The following is an 18,600-nucleotide window of genomic DNA, read 5'->3' on the forward strand; positions in this document are numbered from 1 at the left end:
GTAGTAATACTATATACTAGAGTTAGTGATCTTCAGTTTATAAGTTCTTGAGATTCTAGCTGAAAGCCTTTCGTAACCCCAAAATATGGAACTTGACCTTGACTTTGCGATCTCGATCTTTTGTACCTCTAATCTCTAATTCTCCAAGTTGGCCAAACATTTACCCAGCATTACGTAAGGCGTTGGGGCTCCACAAACAGAACCTAACGATGTCAAGAATAATCGATGCAATATCAACAGATGTAGCTTATCTGTTTATCAGGTGGCGTATAAATATGTGGATAATTCCCTGAGAACACTGTAGATCGAGTTCAGCACCATGTCGAGCCAGTGGATTATTTTTTTTGTTCTTGTCTTAGTGACTCTACTCTCAAGCGAAGTGAAAAGTGACGAGCCCCGTGCCGAAATCCTTTTAAAAGAAGGCAACGAACAGTTGAGTCTCATTTTGGAGGCCATCAATGAGCTCGAACGAGAGCGGGTACAGGAAAATGTTAAAGCCTCGAACTCGGATACCATTAAACAGCGGCCGAACAGCAAGAGATTGAGGTGGAATCGGAGGAGGATTCTGCCAGATCCCGGAGAGCCTGGCAGGAGCGAGGGTCGAGCTTGGGCTGTGCCCACCTCGATAACCGTGGTCCAAAGCAACCCCGATTACCTGAACGTGGCCAACTATGCGCCCACTCCTGCTCCTTGGTGGTTCAACTGAACTGTGGACAGCAATTAGCATAAATTAGGTTGTATAGCTAACTTTTTTTTCCTTTTTAAGCACTCAGATGTAGGATAAATATATACGTTTTAAAGTATTTTTTTGTAAGCTCTCTTTGAATATAATTCGTACTGAGTACTTCTTAAAGAACTTTCCTACATTTTACATTTGATTTACTCGACCACAGTTTCCCATACACAATCCACTCGCCGCCGAGCTTTCATCACGAAGCCAAAGACATTTACCATCTGGCCAACAGCTTTTGAACTAAAGTTTGCCCAATGATCGAAATAGCAGGGGGCTCTAGGTGTTGGATTAACGATTTGGAAACCCCATTGATCCGCTCCACAGCCGGGGAGTTGGCCCACAGCGAACCGGCTCCGATCGGAACTTGGGAAATGACTGGCGGTTTTGGCCCGTGCTTTGTGGCTCAATTTGTTTGCTTTGATTCGATCCGAGTCGATGGCAAAGTGAAATGATAGCATTGAGTGATTGATGGCTGGATGCATTGCCGGCAGTGTCGCTCAGCCTTGTGGGCAGAGGACCAAGAGCCAAAATCATGAGCGGGGAGTGGTGGGTCACTAAGTCACTCGGGTATTTGCAGGCCAATTGGCGAATTATTTTGGCTAGTTTTCAATACCCTTTTGGAGGGTACCTCACTTGTATCGCCCATAAGAGTATTTTCTAGAAGTAAGGTTTGATGTATTATTAGGAGACCTATGGCTGCCTTTCATTTGACAAGGTACAGACCCCAATCAGCACTCTAATAAAGGGTACTCCCCTCTTCGACCTCACCGGACATACCCCCTTTTCCTGTTTCTGCTACCCAACCGAATGGAAGTACATTCATTGCTGCTTTGCGTACACCTTTGGAGCAACTCATTGCCAGCCTTGACACCGGGGCGTATGCGTAATCGCCCCCGAAATAGGCAATCGAAAGCCCAGGCGGAACTCTCGACTTCTCGGCTATTGCGGGCCAAGCTCGTTTCCGATCTGAAAAGTTGGCCAAAATGGGCTGGTAATCGGCGGGTCAAATAGGTATTTCAATGCTGGAGAACTTGCTAAACCCACACTATTGGCAACTTAAGGCAGTTTACTTCTTCTGCCTGTCAGTGCACCTTCTGGACGGCGTGTCGTCAAAGCGCGAGGAAGCAGAGCGTGGCCAAGAGCCCAAGGTCGGTCGTTTAGCTTGGCCAAAACCTACCCATCCAGCTGGCACTTCCACCAACGGCACCAAGACACGAGCGGAAAATAAAAAGCCACACCACCCCACTTAGAACTCCGTTTAGCAGCAGTTGTTCAAACAGAAATTGGCTGGCTTCGGCCGGTTCAGCTTCAGTTGATAATTATTATAATATCTATGTTCTTGCCTATCGCTGGGCCCTAATTGGCCCAGACAAAGGCACCGTTTTTATGCATAACTGGAGGCTTACAATTTGGCTTTCGACACGCGGTCCTTCACATTGCCAAAAAAGAACGAGAACTCAGCAAGCCAATTACACTCGAAAAAGCAGCGGGGATCGTTTCGATGCCTAGCCCTGGGCTAGTTCAATCACTCCCGCCGATAATTGGCCGGCCTCTGCAATGGGAACTTTTCCAAGACGAGATCGATTCTTGGGAAAACACCTCCTCAGTTTCCATTTCTGTTTTTTGGGTCCGGAAGTGGCATCGTGTCTTCCCAGAAGCGCCTCCAAATGGTGGCACCATTAGCCAGGGGGAAGCCGGGCGGCAGTCACTTAGCTGCTGCAATTTAAATACTTTTTAATTGATTACTAATTGCGGCGAGGCAAGTGCCAAAACAAGACGACGAGGACGACTTGGCTGTGACGTTTTCGATGCAACCCGGGCCGGGGCTGCCACTCTTTAGCCAGTTAATTGGCAGCAAAAGCGACAGTGGCAGCGGCAGCAACTGCTTTTCACCAGGAAATCAATAAACGCTCGTCCAGCGGCAAAAGTAATCGCAACACGCACATCTCAATTTCGGTGGCAGAAAAAAAACCCTCACCAGCTCAATTCCCCGTGCCAAATTAACCAGAGCAAACATAGCCCAGTTTCTTCTCCTGCGGCATGTGAAAAGGCAAACAGTGCTGGCCGGAAAATACCCAGCAAAACACCTGAGTTCTAGTTGCGATTTTCGAAATTGGACTATAAAAGGCGGCCGTCGGGTAGCTTTCTTCACTCACAACCAGTCCAAAAGCATCTCCAACATGAAGTTCTTCCAGCAAATCGTCCTGGGTCTGGTGCTCGTCCTGGCCATCATGGGTTCGCTGGCCAGCGCCAAGCCCCAGGAGGCCGGGGAACCGGAGGAGTCGCTGGTCGAGGACTCGGAGTCGGGAGGCTCCGTGCCCGAGGACGCCCAGCAGGACTACCTCAACGTGGCGGACTTCACCACTGCCGCTCCTACATGGTGGTGGAACTAGAGCCCGGGAATTCTAGAGGATTTTAACAATCTTTTGTTTTTTTTTTCTAATCTAATGTACTTTAATTGCAAAGAATTTATGGTGTTCCATAATCAATAAACCTATTTAAAGCTGAATATAATGTAAACCGTATATAAATGTTCTTGTTATGATACATTTTACTAAATTAAAAGTTAAATAATTAAAATATTTAATTTACTCATTGTGGGAGTTCATTAGACTTATTGTTTGTTTTTATTAAATTGTAATTTGTATCAAAAGTTTAAGTTAAAGTCTTAAAATATATATCAAGTTCATTGCACAAATTAACTTAAAAATATGTACCAAAAATGTAGAAATCAACCTATTTAATCTAAATGTAAATAAATGTAACAAACCAATCATGTCTTAAATTAAATATGTTTTTAAGCCTAACACTTATATTTAAAAAATAATTATAATTCAGACTTAAATTTTAAAATCGTCTCACCTTTTTTTAGTTTATTTGATGCATGTTTTAATTTTGCTAAAATCGTATTTTGATGTCTATTCATTTTGCCAGCCAGTAATCTAAAAAGTCGACCTATCACTCTCCCCCTCTTATATTTCGACCTATAAATACCCACCGCAAATGCCGCAACCAACCTAACCCACAGAGCCAGTTCGGGTTGTTTAATGGACAATTATCCTTAGTTCAGAAAGCGCCTGCCTTTATGCGTATTTCCCCGCTTGCCTGCGAATACGCCTAACGAAATTAATCGAGCCCGTAAACCCAGTTTCGATAAGTGCTTCTTTATGAATATTTTCCATTTACTTTAATTGAGGGCTGCAAATTGTGGTGCCCGAGTGTTGTGACTGCTGGCCAATGAGGCGGTAATACGTTAAGTCGGAGCTGCGGAACGGGATGAGGGACCAGTTGAGGCGAAGTATATCAATCTCATTTGCCCGCACTTATCGAACGGTTGCCTTGGGGAGATCGCTGCGATTGTTTATCGATAATCGCCCGATTACCGCGCTGAGCGGTCTTAAAGACCCATAAGAAATGCGGCGATGGCGGCTTTAGATAAGTAAGTCGTCGGGGCGCTCATAAATTTCGAGCGCGATCCACGGATTTATGCACTCGCTGGAAAAGCTATTACCATTAGGCTTTTCGCGACCACGGATTTTTCCGCTTGCCTGAGACAAGTGCGGCGCGGCAGTTGCAGGCAAATTATGTGTGAGGCAATGCCGCGGGCATGTCTACACCGAAATCAAATTACGGCAACCTCTATTCACTTATTTGCTTAGTTTTTTGCGCAGTGAGCGGCCAGCGCCTTGTATTGGCATCTAATTATTCCGTTTAAGGACGCAATTTTCTGAGCTAAAACTCGCTTATGGAGAGATCTAAATTTCCCCGCTTTTGGCTTGAATAAATTAATCGAATTCCCCGCTGGCTATTAAAACACACAAAAGGCGCTCTCGTCTGTTTCAATGTAAATTGCAAATTGCTCAATCCGCCTAATTGATGTGAGCCCATGCAATAGTTTTGTGCCAATCATTTTTAGTACACCCCTAACTGGTGTTTTTTACGCATAATATGTGCCATGGCTTAGGGCCTTTTGGTGGACTTACCAACTGAAGAAGACGATTGTGGGGGTGCGTTTGGCGCAGTGCATGCCCGCGAGCAGGAAATCTCTTTCTCGGCCTGTCTGATTTTGGCCAAGACAAATAAATCCGGCTGGCAGATAGGCAGAGGGGACCCGGCGGTCAGGGCCGTGGACATTGAACTTGAAAACGCAGCCAGCGCCGAAAACATTGTATTCAACGAACGGCAAGTGCTGCGCGGCATGGGTGTCTCTGGCTAAGGTTACGGCGGTTGGGCAACAGGTTTTCCCCTGGCCAACACTGGGGGGAGAAAATAAAAAGGAAAATGTTCAGGCTGCCATAAGTGGGGAAAAAGGAAAACAAAACATGAAACACGGGCCGGGCAATGTCACTCGGCATTCGCTTGATTTTCCGGCTAACTCGCAGCGGTCCTGTGTGTAAATAATGTCTAATGTTGCATGCCGGTTGCATAATCGTGTGGCAATTATGCCAGAGAGATTCGCTTATTTATTTTTTACTTTCTGCCATGTTCCGCTGCCACCGTATTTCTTTTCGGCCACTTAGTGCGCTCCACTTGATAATGATGTTTTGTTTTTCGCCGGGACAAACTCGTTTCGATTATGGGGAAAAGCGCGTATAAATCATCGCCGCCGAAGTCTGGCAAAACAGCAAATTGAAAACTGCAAACTGCAAACTGAAAACTGTAACCCAAACAAACACAGCATCCCACACGACGAGATGAAAATGAAAATAAATACGGACTGAGCGACTGAAAACGAGTCAATTCGATTCAAATTGCAGGTTCAACGGCTGCCGGCGATCGCATCATTAAGTGCGCCTTCGCTGGATACGCGGCTCTTATGCAACGAGCACACACAATTAATTAATAAGCGTCTGGTTGTTTCGGCCTGGCTTTTGCGGACCTGCCGATCGCAATAAATTAAGGCAGCATTAGTCGCAATTATGTGCCACATAGTTGGGCTGCTTACTTTTCTGTGGGTGAGCCGAGCGCAGAATGCGGCCAAGGGATCGAGTTAAACCGCTTTTCCGCGGGCCAAGAGTTTTTCGCATTTTGCATAAAATCGGCAACGCATAAGTGGCGAAGCATTGATGAAACTGCGGGAAAAGAAGTAAAAAATATTTAAAAATATATATAAATTTATGGCATGTTCTGTACAGAACTTATGAAGCTAATTTGAAATACTTCTTCTTAGGAAACTGTCCCTAGGAATATTTGTTTTCCCCAGCATTGCTCAATATTTCCTCCATCTTTTTGCTTATTTCCCAGACATTTTCTTGGCCGAAGTGTAGCTGGTGGGTCTCCAGATTAATGCAAACCACTTCGTCAGCGGAGGTCGTAAACGTATCTTTGCCCATTTGGCTCGTTCATTATGCGTGTGGTATAGCTTTATTTTTGCCATTTTCCCTCTTTTTTGCACCAGCTGCAGTTGGGCCAAGAGAGTTATGCGAATCGGTGCGATTTTCGGGTTTTCGCACTCGCTTGCGGCCATGGCCATTAGAGCATTACCCACTTAGGGCGCCCTAAAGTCCAGGTGGTCCCCAGGGACCACAAGAGTATTGCAACTTACGGCCAGCTGAGTGGAGTGCCGGAACGCACTTCTTTAATTTCGGCGGTTATGTAACCTCGAGCTGAGTGTGCGATACATATGCCAAAATCACCTGCTCATAATTAGCGGAAACCAACTGTTTGGCCCTCGCCGGACTGTGAATCATCGGAGCTGCCCAATCGAAATCAAAGCCAAGCCAATCGAAGCCCAGGTAATTCATATTTAATGCTGTTAGCAAAGACCTGTCCTAGATACTCTGTATAAAAGTATAATTATTAAGTGCATATCAGGTTTATTTACATTTATATCGTATAATATTGGTAAGTGCAGCAGATGCTGTGATCTAAATTTAGAGTCATTTAAAACAAACATATTTGCCACAGAAAATGTGTGAAATAATTAAACTAAAAGCTTTGGATGAAGTAAGAAAGCCATAAAGCCTAAAATAATATTATGAATAATCAAAGAAAATCAGTAGATGGTAAAGTATTTCGTACCTACGTTGCATGGTATTCAATAAAGATTCAAAAATACTCTCACCCACTGTAAGTGAACCCAGTGTTTCGTAATTGCCTAGCACATAAATCAGCTGAATCCTAAACGTATCTGAAGGCCAGGAGTGTCGGAGAATTCGGTGTGCCAAAAACCAAAGACCAAAGACCATACCCTTTCAAAACCTTATGAAAAATGGCAAGCCCGGCGAAAGGTGTTGGCCGGTCCAGGGGATTCGGGGGCCCGAGATACTCGCACTTAATAAACATGCGTGAAAATCAATCAGCGAAGACAAAAGCCACGCACTAGAAGAAACCAAAGTGTCCGAAGTGGCCGATCCACGGGTGACCATATAGACCATAAAGTCCGCATGGTGGACCACCACCCGAGCCACCGAAAGCAGCCGAATGGCTGAAACCCCGAAGTTGGCGCCTTCGTTTTCGCTTCCATTGGCCTGCCTTCGTCTTCGGAGAAAAAAAACCTCATATAAAACGTGGCCGACATATTGTGGCCAACAGTCGTAAGCGCGCCACGGTCCACAGAAGAGGATTAGACAGATACCTCAGAGATACCGAGATACCCAGATACTAGCTCAAGAACCTCCTTGAGAACACTGCACCTAGAGTTCGCTGTTTTTTTTCTTTTTTTTGCCCGAGTGTCCGGCGTGCTTGTTGAGATCGCAGAGTTGAGTGCCATGTTTCAGGACAAAGGACGCATCCTGGTGATCGCCCTGATCGCCCTGGCCACGCCCTCGTGGGCCGCCTACAAGCTGCAGGAGCGCTACAACTGGAACCAGCTGGACTTCGCCTTCCCCAACGCCCGCCTCAAGGAGCAGGCGCTGGCCAGCGGGGACTACGTCCCCCAGAACGGCCTTCCCGTGGGCGTCGAGCACTTCGGCAGCCGGCTCTTCGTCACCGTGCCCCGCTGGCGAGATGGTAAGTTGGTCCTCTGGCCGGGAGCAGCTCCTTTTGGGGAGCCGGGCAGATTGCCAGTGAGCCCGTCCCGCTTTGGGCATCATTAGCACTTACGAATTGGGCGTGGAATCTAAGTGATTGATTGGCCGCGGTTCACAGTTTTCGTATATGGCCAAATTCGAATTGACCAAAACCAGAGTGCGATACAAGTGAAAATCAGCGCAGAAATAGCGACGGATGCCGTAAACAAATTGACAGTTCGTGCGGCAAAAATGTGTGAGGTATTTCGGAGATATTTACCGCAGATTAGTATCTGTGCAGTTACGTAGTTGAATACTGTGGGTATCTAACATAGTGCGGACTAGGAGGGTTTCTCATAGGTGTTTTACAAGACCAAGTTCTGGATTTATAGTAGGGCATTATAGCCGGATAAAAATATCCTTTTTTTAGAATAGAAAGATGCATTACAATTTGTGTTTATATTAATTATAAATTGTATAATATAATATATCATTATTTTAGATAGAACATTTCTATTATTGTTTTATTTTCCTTGAAAAAAGGTTTAATTTAAAAGTGGTTAAAAATATGAACCTTAAATTAAATGTTTAAATAGAACATATGTGTTTTATGAGAGAGGAGGCTTAAAAATAGCAGTCTGTTTAAAAAATGCAATTGAATTATTTGTGTGCTAGAAAAAGTTCAAAATTTGAAACTATGAAGAGATAAATAAAAGATTAAATATGCACCCTATATTCTGAACACTTTAAGAATTAAGAATTTTTTAAACTTTTGGTTAAAATACTAAAAGTATGAATTTAGCCCCTTAGGAATTGTTTCTCCTTAGTTTTCTGTAGAAACCCTAGGAGTAGCAACGAATATTTCCCAGTAAACCTACTAAAATATGTGGTAGCTCACCTAAATATAAACCCTAAATCTGTTATAATACTCACTTCATTTCCGGCTAAGAAAGAACCCAATAGAAGTTCCAGAAAAGTGACAAAGATTTTGATAGACGGTTTTCGGGTTTCAGTGTTCAGCGCGTTGACCTCTCATAAATCCGGCTGTAATACGCGTTTGCGTGCTGCATTTACATTTGAAAACTTAAACAATTAACCGTTGTAAAATCGGAGCCAATAGCGCGGCATTGGCATTATATGGTATTATATGACCATCCGAGTTGTGAAGGCTTCCCCAGGGTCGCCCCACACAAATGGAAATGGAAATCCAATCACACACAATAACTTATTATGCATTTTGCCATTAACCAATGATTAGCTTTCAGTTGGATCGAAGTGAGAGTTGCACAAAGTCTGAGTATAAAGACATTGTTCTGCGGCCCAGAGGCTGTTTCACACACAAATTAGCAAATGGTTTTTGTTTCGCCAGCTTGCAAAATTGCCACAAAATAATATTTCACAAGTGGAGGCAGGAAACACTGATTTATCGATGATTTGGTAAACGTTTATGGGTTACAATATAAATTAAATATTTTATAATGGGCAAAAGATTCATAATTTCAAGTTGGTTAGTTATTTACTATATCTAAAACTCATACAGATTGTTTAAGCTTGATAAATAAAAAGATAAAGGCTAGTAGTTGCGTGAAATAATGAGGTATTAAGATTACAAATTTCAAATAGGACCATTTCAAAGAAAACTTAATTAGTAAATGTTAGTAGTTACGAAGTACATCCCGGTATTCTGGCCCAACCTTGGCGTTTCTTTTGAAATAGATTTCGAACGCCTATCTCCGAGCATTAATAACAAAAAGCCAGAAGGCCGAATCGGCAAAAAATAAAGCCCGAATTAAAGCAAACAAAAGCACGTGAAAGTTGCGGCAAAGCGGAGTTTTTGGAGGCACGCTTCAATGGCCATCGAAGCAAATCAATTAGTCGGAGCAAATCTGCGGTGGCAACAAGTGCTCGAACCAAATCCCCCTGAGTTGACAGTTATGAGCCATGATTAATGGGACTTGGGCCAATCGAAGTCCATTAGATAATCCCCCGACGAAGGTTCGTGTAAATCAGTTCCGATCACTAAATAAACAGACAGTTATTGCGGCATGTGTTCGCCGTCTGTTCCCACATACGAAATGAGCTGGGCGACAGGATTACAAATTGAAATCGAGTCTGAGAAATCGAATTCGAAATTGAAACGAGAATGCGAATGCGATCGAGCGACTGCGACTGCGGCGAACGCCGAGAATTGCCAACTTTAATTGGCCGGATAACGACTCAACAGCTCGTGTTCCATACGGATTCATTAGGCTGCCATTAGCCATTGAACCACCAGCCGCCGGGCATCCAGCCACTTGGCCACTTGATCCACGGAGCCATTCAGCCATTGAGCCATCGAGTGGACGCACTGGCCACCACAGCCCCTGCCTGTGTGGTCTGCGCCAAGAAGCGGCGCTATCTCAATCGCAAATGAGATCTCAAAAAATGGCGGACTTTCACGAGGGGCGGGGACTCGATAGCTGGCTTACCAAAAAATCTATAAAACAAGAATGCTGATAATTCAATTACACTTTTGGGCTGTCAAGCATTTTGTTAGATGAAAAGCGAGTCAGTTAATTCCAAAGAAAAATCTTAGTTCCGAAGAAATTATCTTAGAGATACATATTTATTATGACTAATTTTCTCTATAAACCTAAGATTGGAACTAACCGAAATATTTCATAAATATTATCTAGAAGTTTAGGCTATCATTTCCCTTTTAAACAAAGAAAATTCCAAAAAATACTCTTTAAATACTTGGGAACTGCCTATAATTTTAGCATCCAAAGAATTCATATTCTTCATTTCATTGAAGATTTCCATTATAATAAATTAGCTATACACAATCAATTAGGTATTTATTTTCGCACCTCGCTATCAAAGCCATTAGTAACCGATTTCCCAAATCCCCGTCGAACAACTCAATTCATTGAAAAACACACGAAGTGAAAAGCGCCGATGGGGCGGAAAAATCGCTGTCAGATGTATCACATAATTTTTGATTAATGGGCAGACCGAATGGGGCGGTGCGGTCCGCCAAGGGGCGTGGCAGTCGCTCGCCCGCCACACCGAAAGAAAAAGGTAGGCAAAGTCAGAGACCAGAAATGGCCGGGAATTCAATTAACCAAGAGATATGGAAAAGAAGCAACTGGAGCGGAAATCGCTCGAGACACTGGCGGTGGTCGTCGCATTATATCAACAATGCATCACGGTTGTACCGCTTAGATGCATAGATATTGATGGTGATGTCAGAGCGGGTTGCCTCAGTCTGCCGGCTAATGACATCCGAATTGCACGCAACTTGCAACAGTGCCGTTTTATGGGCCAACTCGAGACTCAAACTCAAGTCTACCCAAGGCGAGGCACTTCAGCCACATAGAACTCCCAGAAATTGTACAATTCCAGAGACTAAAAGTGTCGTTAGCGCGGCGCAATGGTCTATAATTTGAGTTCCGGGTGTCGAACATGGTGGCAAAGCCATTTGCATAACACCCAAACGACTTCTTTCCTCTGAGAAGACAAGTCTCAGGATTTTAATTGGGTTTTTGGCGACAGAAACGAGGGTACTTATTTTATTACCAACTCAGTTTTTATTATCTGGCGGACAGCGCACATTTGCTAAGTGGAATCATAAAGTTGGCACATATTTGCATAATTTTTTATAAATTTTAAGATACATATTTGTTATTAAATGCAATGGTTATTGAAAGTAAACCAGGTCAAGTCTTACAAATTGCAAATAAATATGTAATGATTGAGGGGCAATAACGATTATTCCCATTTTACTTTTGCTTTTAATGAGACAGCCTTCTATTGGAATTGGGAAACTAGTTAGTTTTGCTTACTGTATCTCTATTTTCGTCGGTCTTCTAGGCATCCCTGCCACTCTGACTTACATCAACATGGACCGCACCCTGACGGGCTCGCCGGAGCTGATTCCCTACCCGGACTGGCGCTCGAACACGGCCGGGGACTGCGCCAACAGCATCACCACCGCCTACCGCATCAAGGTGGACGAGTGCGGGCGTCTCTGGGTGCTGGACACCGGCACCGTGGGCATCGGCAACACCACCACCAACCCCTGCCCCTATGCCGTGAACGTCTTCGACCTGACCACGGACACCAGGATCCGGCGCTACGAGCTGCCCGCCGTGGAGACCAACCCGAACACCTTCATCGCCAACATCGCCGTGGACATTGGCAAGAGCTGCGACGACGCCTTCGCCTACTTCTCCGATGAGCTGGGCTACGGCCTGATTGCCTACTCCTGGGAGCTGAACAAGTCGTGGCGCTTCTCGGCCCACTCGTACTTCTTCCCGGACCCCCTGCGGGGCGACTTCAATGTGGCCGGCATTAACTTCCAGTGGGGCGAGGAGGGCATCTTCGGCATGTCCCTGTCGCCCATTCGCTCGGACGGCTTCCGCACCCTGTACTTCAGTCCCCTGGCCAGCCACCGCCAGTTCGCCGTCTCCACGCGGGTGCTGCGCGACGAGACCAGGACGGAGGACAGCTACCACGACTTCGTGGCTCTGGACGAGCGCGGTCCGAATGCCCACACCACCGCGCGGGTGATGAGCGACGACGGCATCGAGCTGTTCAACCTGATCGACCAGAACGCCGTGGGCTGCTGGCACTCCTCCATGCCGTACTCCCCCCAGTTCCACGGCATTGTGGACCGCGACGATGTGGGCCTGGTCTTCCCGGCCGACGTGAAGATCGACGAGAACAAGGATGTGTGGGTGCTGTCCGACAGGATGCCCGTCTTCCTGCTCTCCGACCTGGACTACTCCGACATCAACTTCCGCATCTACACGGCCCCGTTGGCCACCCTGATCGAGAACACGGTGTGCGATCTGCGGAACAACGCCTACGGACCCCCGAATGCCGTCTCGATTCCAAAGCAGCCCGCCCTGCCCATTGGCCCGCCCTCGTACACCAAGCAGTATCGCCCTGCGCTGCCTCAGAAGCCGCAGACCAGCTGGGTTTCGTCGCCTCCGCCTCCGCCGCCGAGCCGCACCTACCTGCCGGCCGCCAGCTCGGGAAACGTGGTCTCCAGCATCAGCGTGTCCTCAAATGCCGTGGGTCCCGCCGGCGTTGAGGTGCCCAAGGCCTACATCTTCAACCAGCACAACGGCATCAACTACGAGACGAGCGGCCCCCACCTGTTCCCCACCCACCAGCCCGTCCAGGCGGGCGCTCCGGAGGGCCTGAAGACCTACGTGAACTCCCGCCAGTCCGGCTGGTGGCACCACCAGCACCAGGGTTAACCCAACCCGTGCACGGAGCATGGGCGCCTTCACAACCACACGCTTGATGATAGGATATTTAAATCACGAGGAAACGAATCTTAAACACGGGGCAACAGCGGTTATTTAATACATATCCCACGATGTTTTGGCCAGTGGCAATCCAAGAATTTCACCTAGTTTTGTACTTTAAGCAAGAAATAAATAAATGATTTTTTTTATAAAAGAAGGGGATTTTGTCAAGATGGAATTCTCTCATTTTCTGCATCATAAATAGAAAATGAGGAGTATCTGTAAGTATGCTGCAAGAAAAAGATTGTCACTCTCTGGTATGAAATAGTCGTATACTTTCAGATACCTGTTATTTGTTACATTACATTTTGAGATACTGTATCTTCAAGTTTGTGTAGCATACTTTGTAGCTTATATTGCCAGCCGATAGATGGCGCTATTTGGGGTATACACAACACTCTTCAATTGTTCAAGTAATCATGTTGAAGAATAACCAACTTTTGGGGCTAAAAATATCCAGGGGATAAACCCGTTCGCAATAACCCACCTTGGCATGCAAATGCCACGTTTTCGACGCCCTCCGAAAGTAAGGATTTCACACATAATTACAAGTGTGGCCCCACATCTGGGATCTCGTGGCTTAAAATCATCAGAAATGCACAGGAATAAAATAAAATATTCATCCGTTGTTGGTTTTATGGTTTTTTAAGAAAGATTATATGATTATTTAAAAAGCAAGCTGGCAATAGTAAAAAAGATTCCTTGGAGCCACAGGGGGCTTAAACCTGGCCCCATTAAACTGAAATTGGGAGAAGATAGTTAAGAGGATGGTTTTTCATTTTGATAAATGTAAAACAGCCCAGGCGATGATTTATGCCCCGTTTCGGGGGCGTGGCACTTTGTCCAACTTTCGAAAAACAAACAGAGAATAAGGAGCGGGCAGCTTTTATTTACTTAGTGATTACGGACTCGCGGACGGACAAGGATGGCATTCGGCAGTCGGAGGAGCAAAAGCCCCTGTGCGAAGCACTTAACGCCGAAAGTGAGCAAAACAACACTTGCTCTATTAACACGCCAGACGGCCTGATATTTATTGGTCGACATTGAGGAGGACTCGGCCGCGGCTTAACGAGAAAAGGGAACATCGTACGTGTGGCTAATTTGCGGTTTAGGCCGCATGATTTACATAGCCAAAAAATAAACTGCGGTCTCGCAGTCCATGCAAATTATAGAAATTTCCCTTTTTGCGCGCCTGCCTGGCCAAAACAAATATTGAGATAAAAGTCAGCGGAGGGCCTATAATTTGAGTTATTCAAATGCCATAAATCCGCGGAGCGAACGAGCTGCTAATTTCACGTTAGACGCCCTCTAATTTCACGCTGCCATTTGTGGCTTCCGTTTCGTATGAGTTTTTGCTCGGTTTCGGGCTATTTCGGATTTGCATTTTCAATTTGAATATCCTGCGGTTTTATAATTACGCTTAAAAAACAAAAGAAATACATCTTTGCAGCTTCATCAGTGTTTCCGGAGTTTTTTGAGCTTAATTGAAGGCGCCATCTGATTCCTAGTTAAAAGCGAGCCACCGCTGTGCTGACAACAAAGTTACGTCAAGCTGTTAAAATCAAGTTCGTCGCTTAAGTCTTTCGTTTAGCCGCTATGAGGGTCAAGATGCAAACGCGCATTTAGCAGTTCGCTTTTTCGCCAAGCATATGGGGCATGTGAATTCAATTTAAGGCACAGCAAATCGAGAGTTTTATGCGTATTAATCAAAGACTTAATTGATGCAGAAGGTCGCAGGAGGGCGTGAAATGCGAGCCCAGCCAGGGGGCCACATAAAAGATGATTGAGGGAGCGGATCGAAAATGGGGCTAGGGCTGAAATAAAAGCGGCGCCGCAAAGGGTTTTTTCGCCATTAATATTGCCAATGGATTTTTAATATAATATTTTTTAAGGAATTGTTTAAGCAACAAGTTCTCAGCATCAATAATACCTGCCTCTTCCAATTTTTTCCATAAGTCCATACACTAATGGAGCGTAATAGGAAGAGAGATCTCGATTGGGAGCAGGGAAAGTGCAAGTTAATCGCTCAATTCGCGATCGCCCGGCCCCTTGGGATGCGGCGATGATTATTCGGCTGCAATTGAAATTTCATTTTAATGGCCGCAGTTTATGACATCAGACGGGGCCAGCCGCGGAATGGCTGGCCAACAGGACGTTGTTGGTGGCAAGATCGTAAAGGAAAGAACCCAGTGTGCAGTACAGAACCAGAAATCGACCGAGAAAAAACTGCGATAAGGATAGCGAGCGTGTAGCGTGTAGCCACACAAAAAGAGGAAAAGATACAATTGTATCTGCAGGTAAAGAGGAGACAAGGCGGACGACTTGTGCAGCTGGATGAAACTAATGCACTTGCAGGCCAATCTAATCGTTTGCCAAATGTCAAACGAGTTTCATTCATGAGGCGATAGCCTTTTCCCCTTTCCCCTTTCCCCTTTCCCCTTCTCCTTCCTTCCCAAGATGTGAGAGAGTTCATTCACGGGGGACCGTGGCGATAAGTCCGGTTCTTCATTTCCGATATGACAAACACGCGTGAAGAGCGTCAAACGTTTTTATTTTCCCTCGGCGGAGCGCTTATCGTCATGGCTTAATTAAAAGGTTATTCTTGTAGGCAGGATAACACTCTGGCCGCAAGGATGCGATTGAGTTGTCTGCGCCGAGGGCATTTATTCAGCGCCTTATCTTAAAGACTTTCTGACCTTGCCCGGGGCAAGCGAAGGACTAAAGACGAAAACTGAAAGTCGACCGCACAGATCTGGAAAAGGGAACTCAGTGCACGACCACAAATATTCATTCACATGGCCAGGTGAGAATTGACAAATTTCCATTTCGTCAATTCAATCAATAAAGCTAAAGCTAAAGGCAACACCTCGAAATGAAACTGCAAAAAGCGCAGAAGACAGCAGGAGCAAAAAAACGATGAAAAAATGAGTGGCCAAGGCCGCTCGAAAACCGCTTTCAATTAAATTGGGGCACACTTTTGCCTGCGGTCGTCGCAAGCTCCTCATCGCCGTCCCCGTCGTCATCGTCACCGCGAGCTGGTGCCTCGGGAGTGAAAATGAAATTGTTGCCCCAGGCGGTGTGTCCAAAGGTCCCCGGCTCATCCTCAAAACGCCAGCAGCAAAAACACAAACGGCAAAAATTAAAAACAAAAAATATGAAATCAAAATAGGAATTTTCAACACTCTTTTCAGGCCATGCGAGATTTTGTAACTATGTTACTTGTAGAAAATCCTAAATTCCCCTTATGGGGTTTTAAAATATAAGTGCTAGAAGCATGTAAAGTATCTATTTTTACATTTTAATGTCTAAAAAAGTATCTATAAACTCTAAAAATAGGGAAAATATTTTGCTTTTAGTATAACTTCCTTGGTAAGAGCCCGACATACTCCCTGGCAGGGTATGAAAATCAGAAAGAAACATAAACGAAATGAAAAGGGAGGAAAAACTGGTAGTTAGCTACTTTTACCCGATCGAGGGGCCTTCCAGGGGACTGGGCTATATTGAAATTGAAACTGTTGATGGAAAGTTATGGCAGCTCCACGGGCCGCGTAATGATGACGAGCCACGATCACCGCGATGGCTCCAGATTATGGGGCGGCCCCGTCTATTCAATCGATCACATGTGATATGGGGACGCGAATGGAGGAGGAGCAGGTGGAGGCCATTAAATGGAGGCCCAAGTGGGGACAGGAAATATGAGAACGTGTGAATGAGGTCCACGAGGAATTGAGTCCGCCCGATAAGTCTATCCATCACTGGGAGCGGGACACTTCACGATCTCAGGGGAGTATCTGGGGCCAAGGGGGCGCAGCTCCCTCCAAAGACGAGGCCTTAAGATTAAGATTAGATCTTTGCCCTGAACTGGTAGTTAGCTTGATGGTTAAGTGATGACTTTATCACTGCTAAACGGATCTAAACACATTTTCCAATTAAAACGCAATTTAAAACTGATAAGCGCTTAAAAGTAATGCATATTCGATTCGTTCATGAGATACCTTTCTAAAATAGCCCTCTTATAATTGAAAATAGTGGGTATTTTTCAATAGATTCTTTACGTGGAAGAGAAAAATATTAACGAGAGCCCAGAAAACACAAAAATAATGCAAGATGAATACCTGTAATTTATATGAGATTAATCAAAATGTTGTTAGTGGTTTCTGGACCTTCAGGTGCCTCAAATTAGTGCAAAATTTGCATTTAATATTCAACTACGGTTCCCAGGCTCTGGACAATGCGCCTCATCATTATTATTATGCCATCCATCCTGCGGAATGGTCTAATAAACTTGACAATGCCGCTCTGCACCGACGGCCTGGGCTACTGTGGTGTCGGTAAGGGTTTCAGGATTTGGGCTGCGTGACCCTGTAGGGCTTGTAATGGATTTTCTCAGTTACGCGAAGATTGCGTGCGTCGCCAAAAAACGTAAAAATAAAAAGGGGGAGCTATATGCGGCGATGCTGGAGGAACCTTGCGTGTTTTTGCCCCTCTTTCTCCCTTTTGGCCAACAATTTGTTAACAATTAGCGCCCATTGGATCTCTCTATGCCGAAAACCCAGAGCCACTTGCCTTTTAAGGTGCTGTGCGGCACCAAGAGCTCCGCATTCCGCCTTGGCGAGGTGAAACTTCGCCGGTGGTCCGGCCTTATATAGCAGATATGCGCATATATATAGGCGATGCATATGCGCGTACTTGGCCATATCCATATCAATCATGCCGTCGTTGCCGTATGCTAATGATGGCAATTAATCAATGAGAATCAGTTAAGACCTGCAGCACGCGGGGCGCACGCAATCGGCCCATTCGGGCAGAAAACAGAGGTAACAGCAAAGTACAACTGGGGAGTAAAACAACTGGGCCTGCGCAAAAACACGAAAAATAAGCCACCAAAAATTGAACAAGATCTGCACTCTAATGATGTGCTGAAGTGGCTGGCCCTCCGGAAAATTAATAGCCTGCAAACGAAAAGACATTTGTAATTGCCCCGCAGTCAGGTGACCCACATTAAATGGCCAGGCAGGCAGGGTGTTACAGGATCTCAGGTGGAATACAGCCGGGAAAAGGGCTTTTTTATTTAAATTAAGTGGGTTAGGTCAGAAAAAGTAAGCTGTGAGCTGTTTAAGAACTGAAATGCTGCTATGTATTGCAAGCAGATACACAATTATCACAATATTATTGATGGTAATTGCAATATTGATGTGCAGAATAATCGAGCTCGTTTCTCCAAGGAAACAATATTAATTGCAGTCGATAACAATGAACTAATGATGTGCTGAAGGAGAGTAAGTAGCCTGGCAATTGGGAAAACATTTGTAATTGCCTCGGGGTCGCAAGTGACCCACATTAAATTGCCAGACATGGGTTAACGCCTCTCGCATTCACTCCCACCGATTTCCTCACTAATCCCATGTCCAGTTCGCAGCGTGCGACCCCGACCTCTGACCGTAATTGTCCACGCCCCTCCTGGAGACTGGAACTAGACCATTCTCTATTGCGTTTCCCTTTTTTGCACGTGGCAGCCTCCGCCATATTCGTCCCTTTCCATATACCTACCCACCATGTAAACCAGTTCGACGCATGCAAATAATATAAGTTACTGTGTCAGCGGCAAGAGGCAACAGGT

General features: G+C 45.4%; 3 protein-coding genes across 3 annotated transcripts; all 3 read left to right on the forward strand.

The window, feature by feature from the left end:
- The first annotated feature begins 315 nt into the window (after window positions 1-315).
- On the forward strand, window positions 316-864 carry LOC108023324 (uncharacterized). The gene has a single exon (XM_017092628.3). The coding sequence runs from the start codon at window positions 320-322 to the stop codon at window positions 704-706; it is 387 nt and encodes a 128-aa protein (XP_016948117.1). The 5' UTR covers window positions 316-319; the 3' UTR covers window positions 707-864.
- A 2,049-nt stretch (window positions 865-2,913) lies between these two features.
- On the forward strand, window positions 2,914-3,126 carry LOC108023325 (uncharacterized). The gene has a single exon (XM_017092629.3). It carries the CDS (start codon window positions 2,914-2,916, stop codon window positions 3,124-3,126), a length of 213 nt encoding a protein of 70 aa, XP_016948118.1.
- Window positions 3,127-7,276: 4,150 nt separating this feature from the next.
- Window positions 7,277-13,122, forward strand: LOC108023724 (protein yellow). Its single transcript, XM_017093360.3, has 2 exons — window positions 7,277-7,684; window positions 11,536-13,122. The coding sequence occupies exons 1-2, from the start codon at window positions 7,444-7,446 to the stop codon at window positions 12,927-12,929; spliced, it is 1,635 nt and encodes a 544-aa protein (XP_016948849.1). The 5' UTR covers window positions 7,277-7,443; the 3' UTR covers window positions 12,930-13,122.
- The last annotated feature ends 5,478 nt before the right edge of the window (window positions 13,123-18,600 follow it).

The sequence above is a fragment of the Drosophila biarmipes genome, chromosome X (genome assembly GCF_025231255.1).
Source record: "Drosophila biarmipes strain raj3 chromosome X, RU_DBia_V1.1, whole genome shotgun sequence".
Classification (NCBI taxonomy): Eukaryota; Metazoa; Arthropoda; class Insecta; order Diptera; family Drosophilidae; genus Drosophila; species Drosophila biarmipes.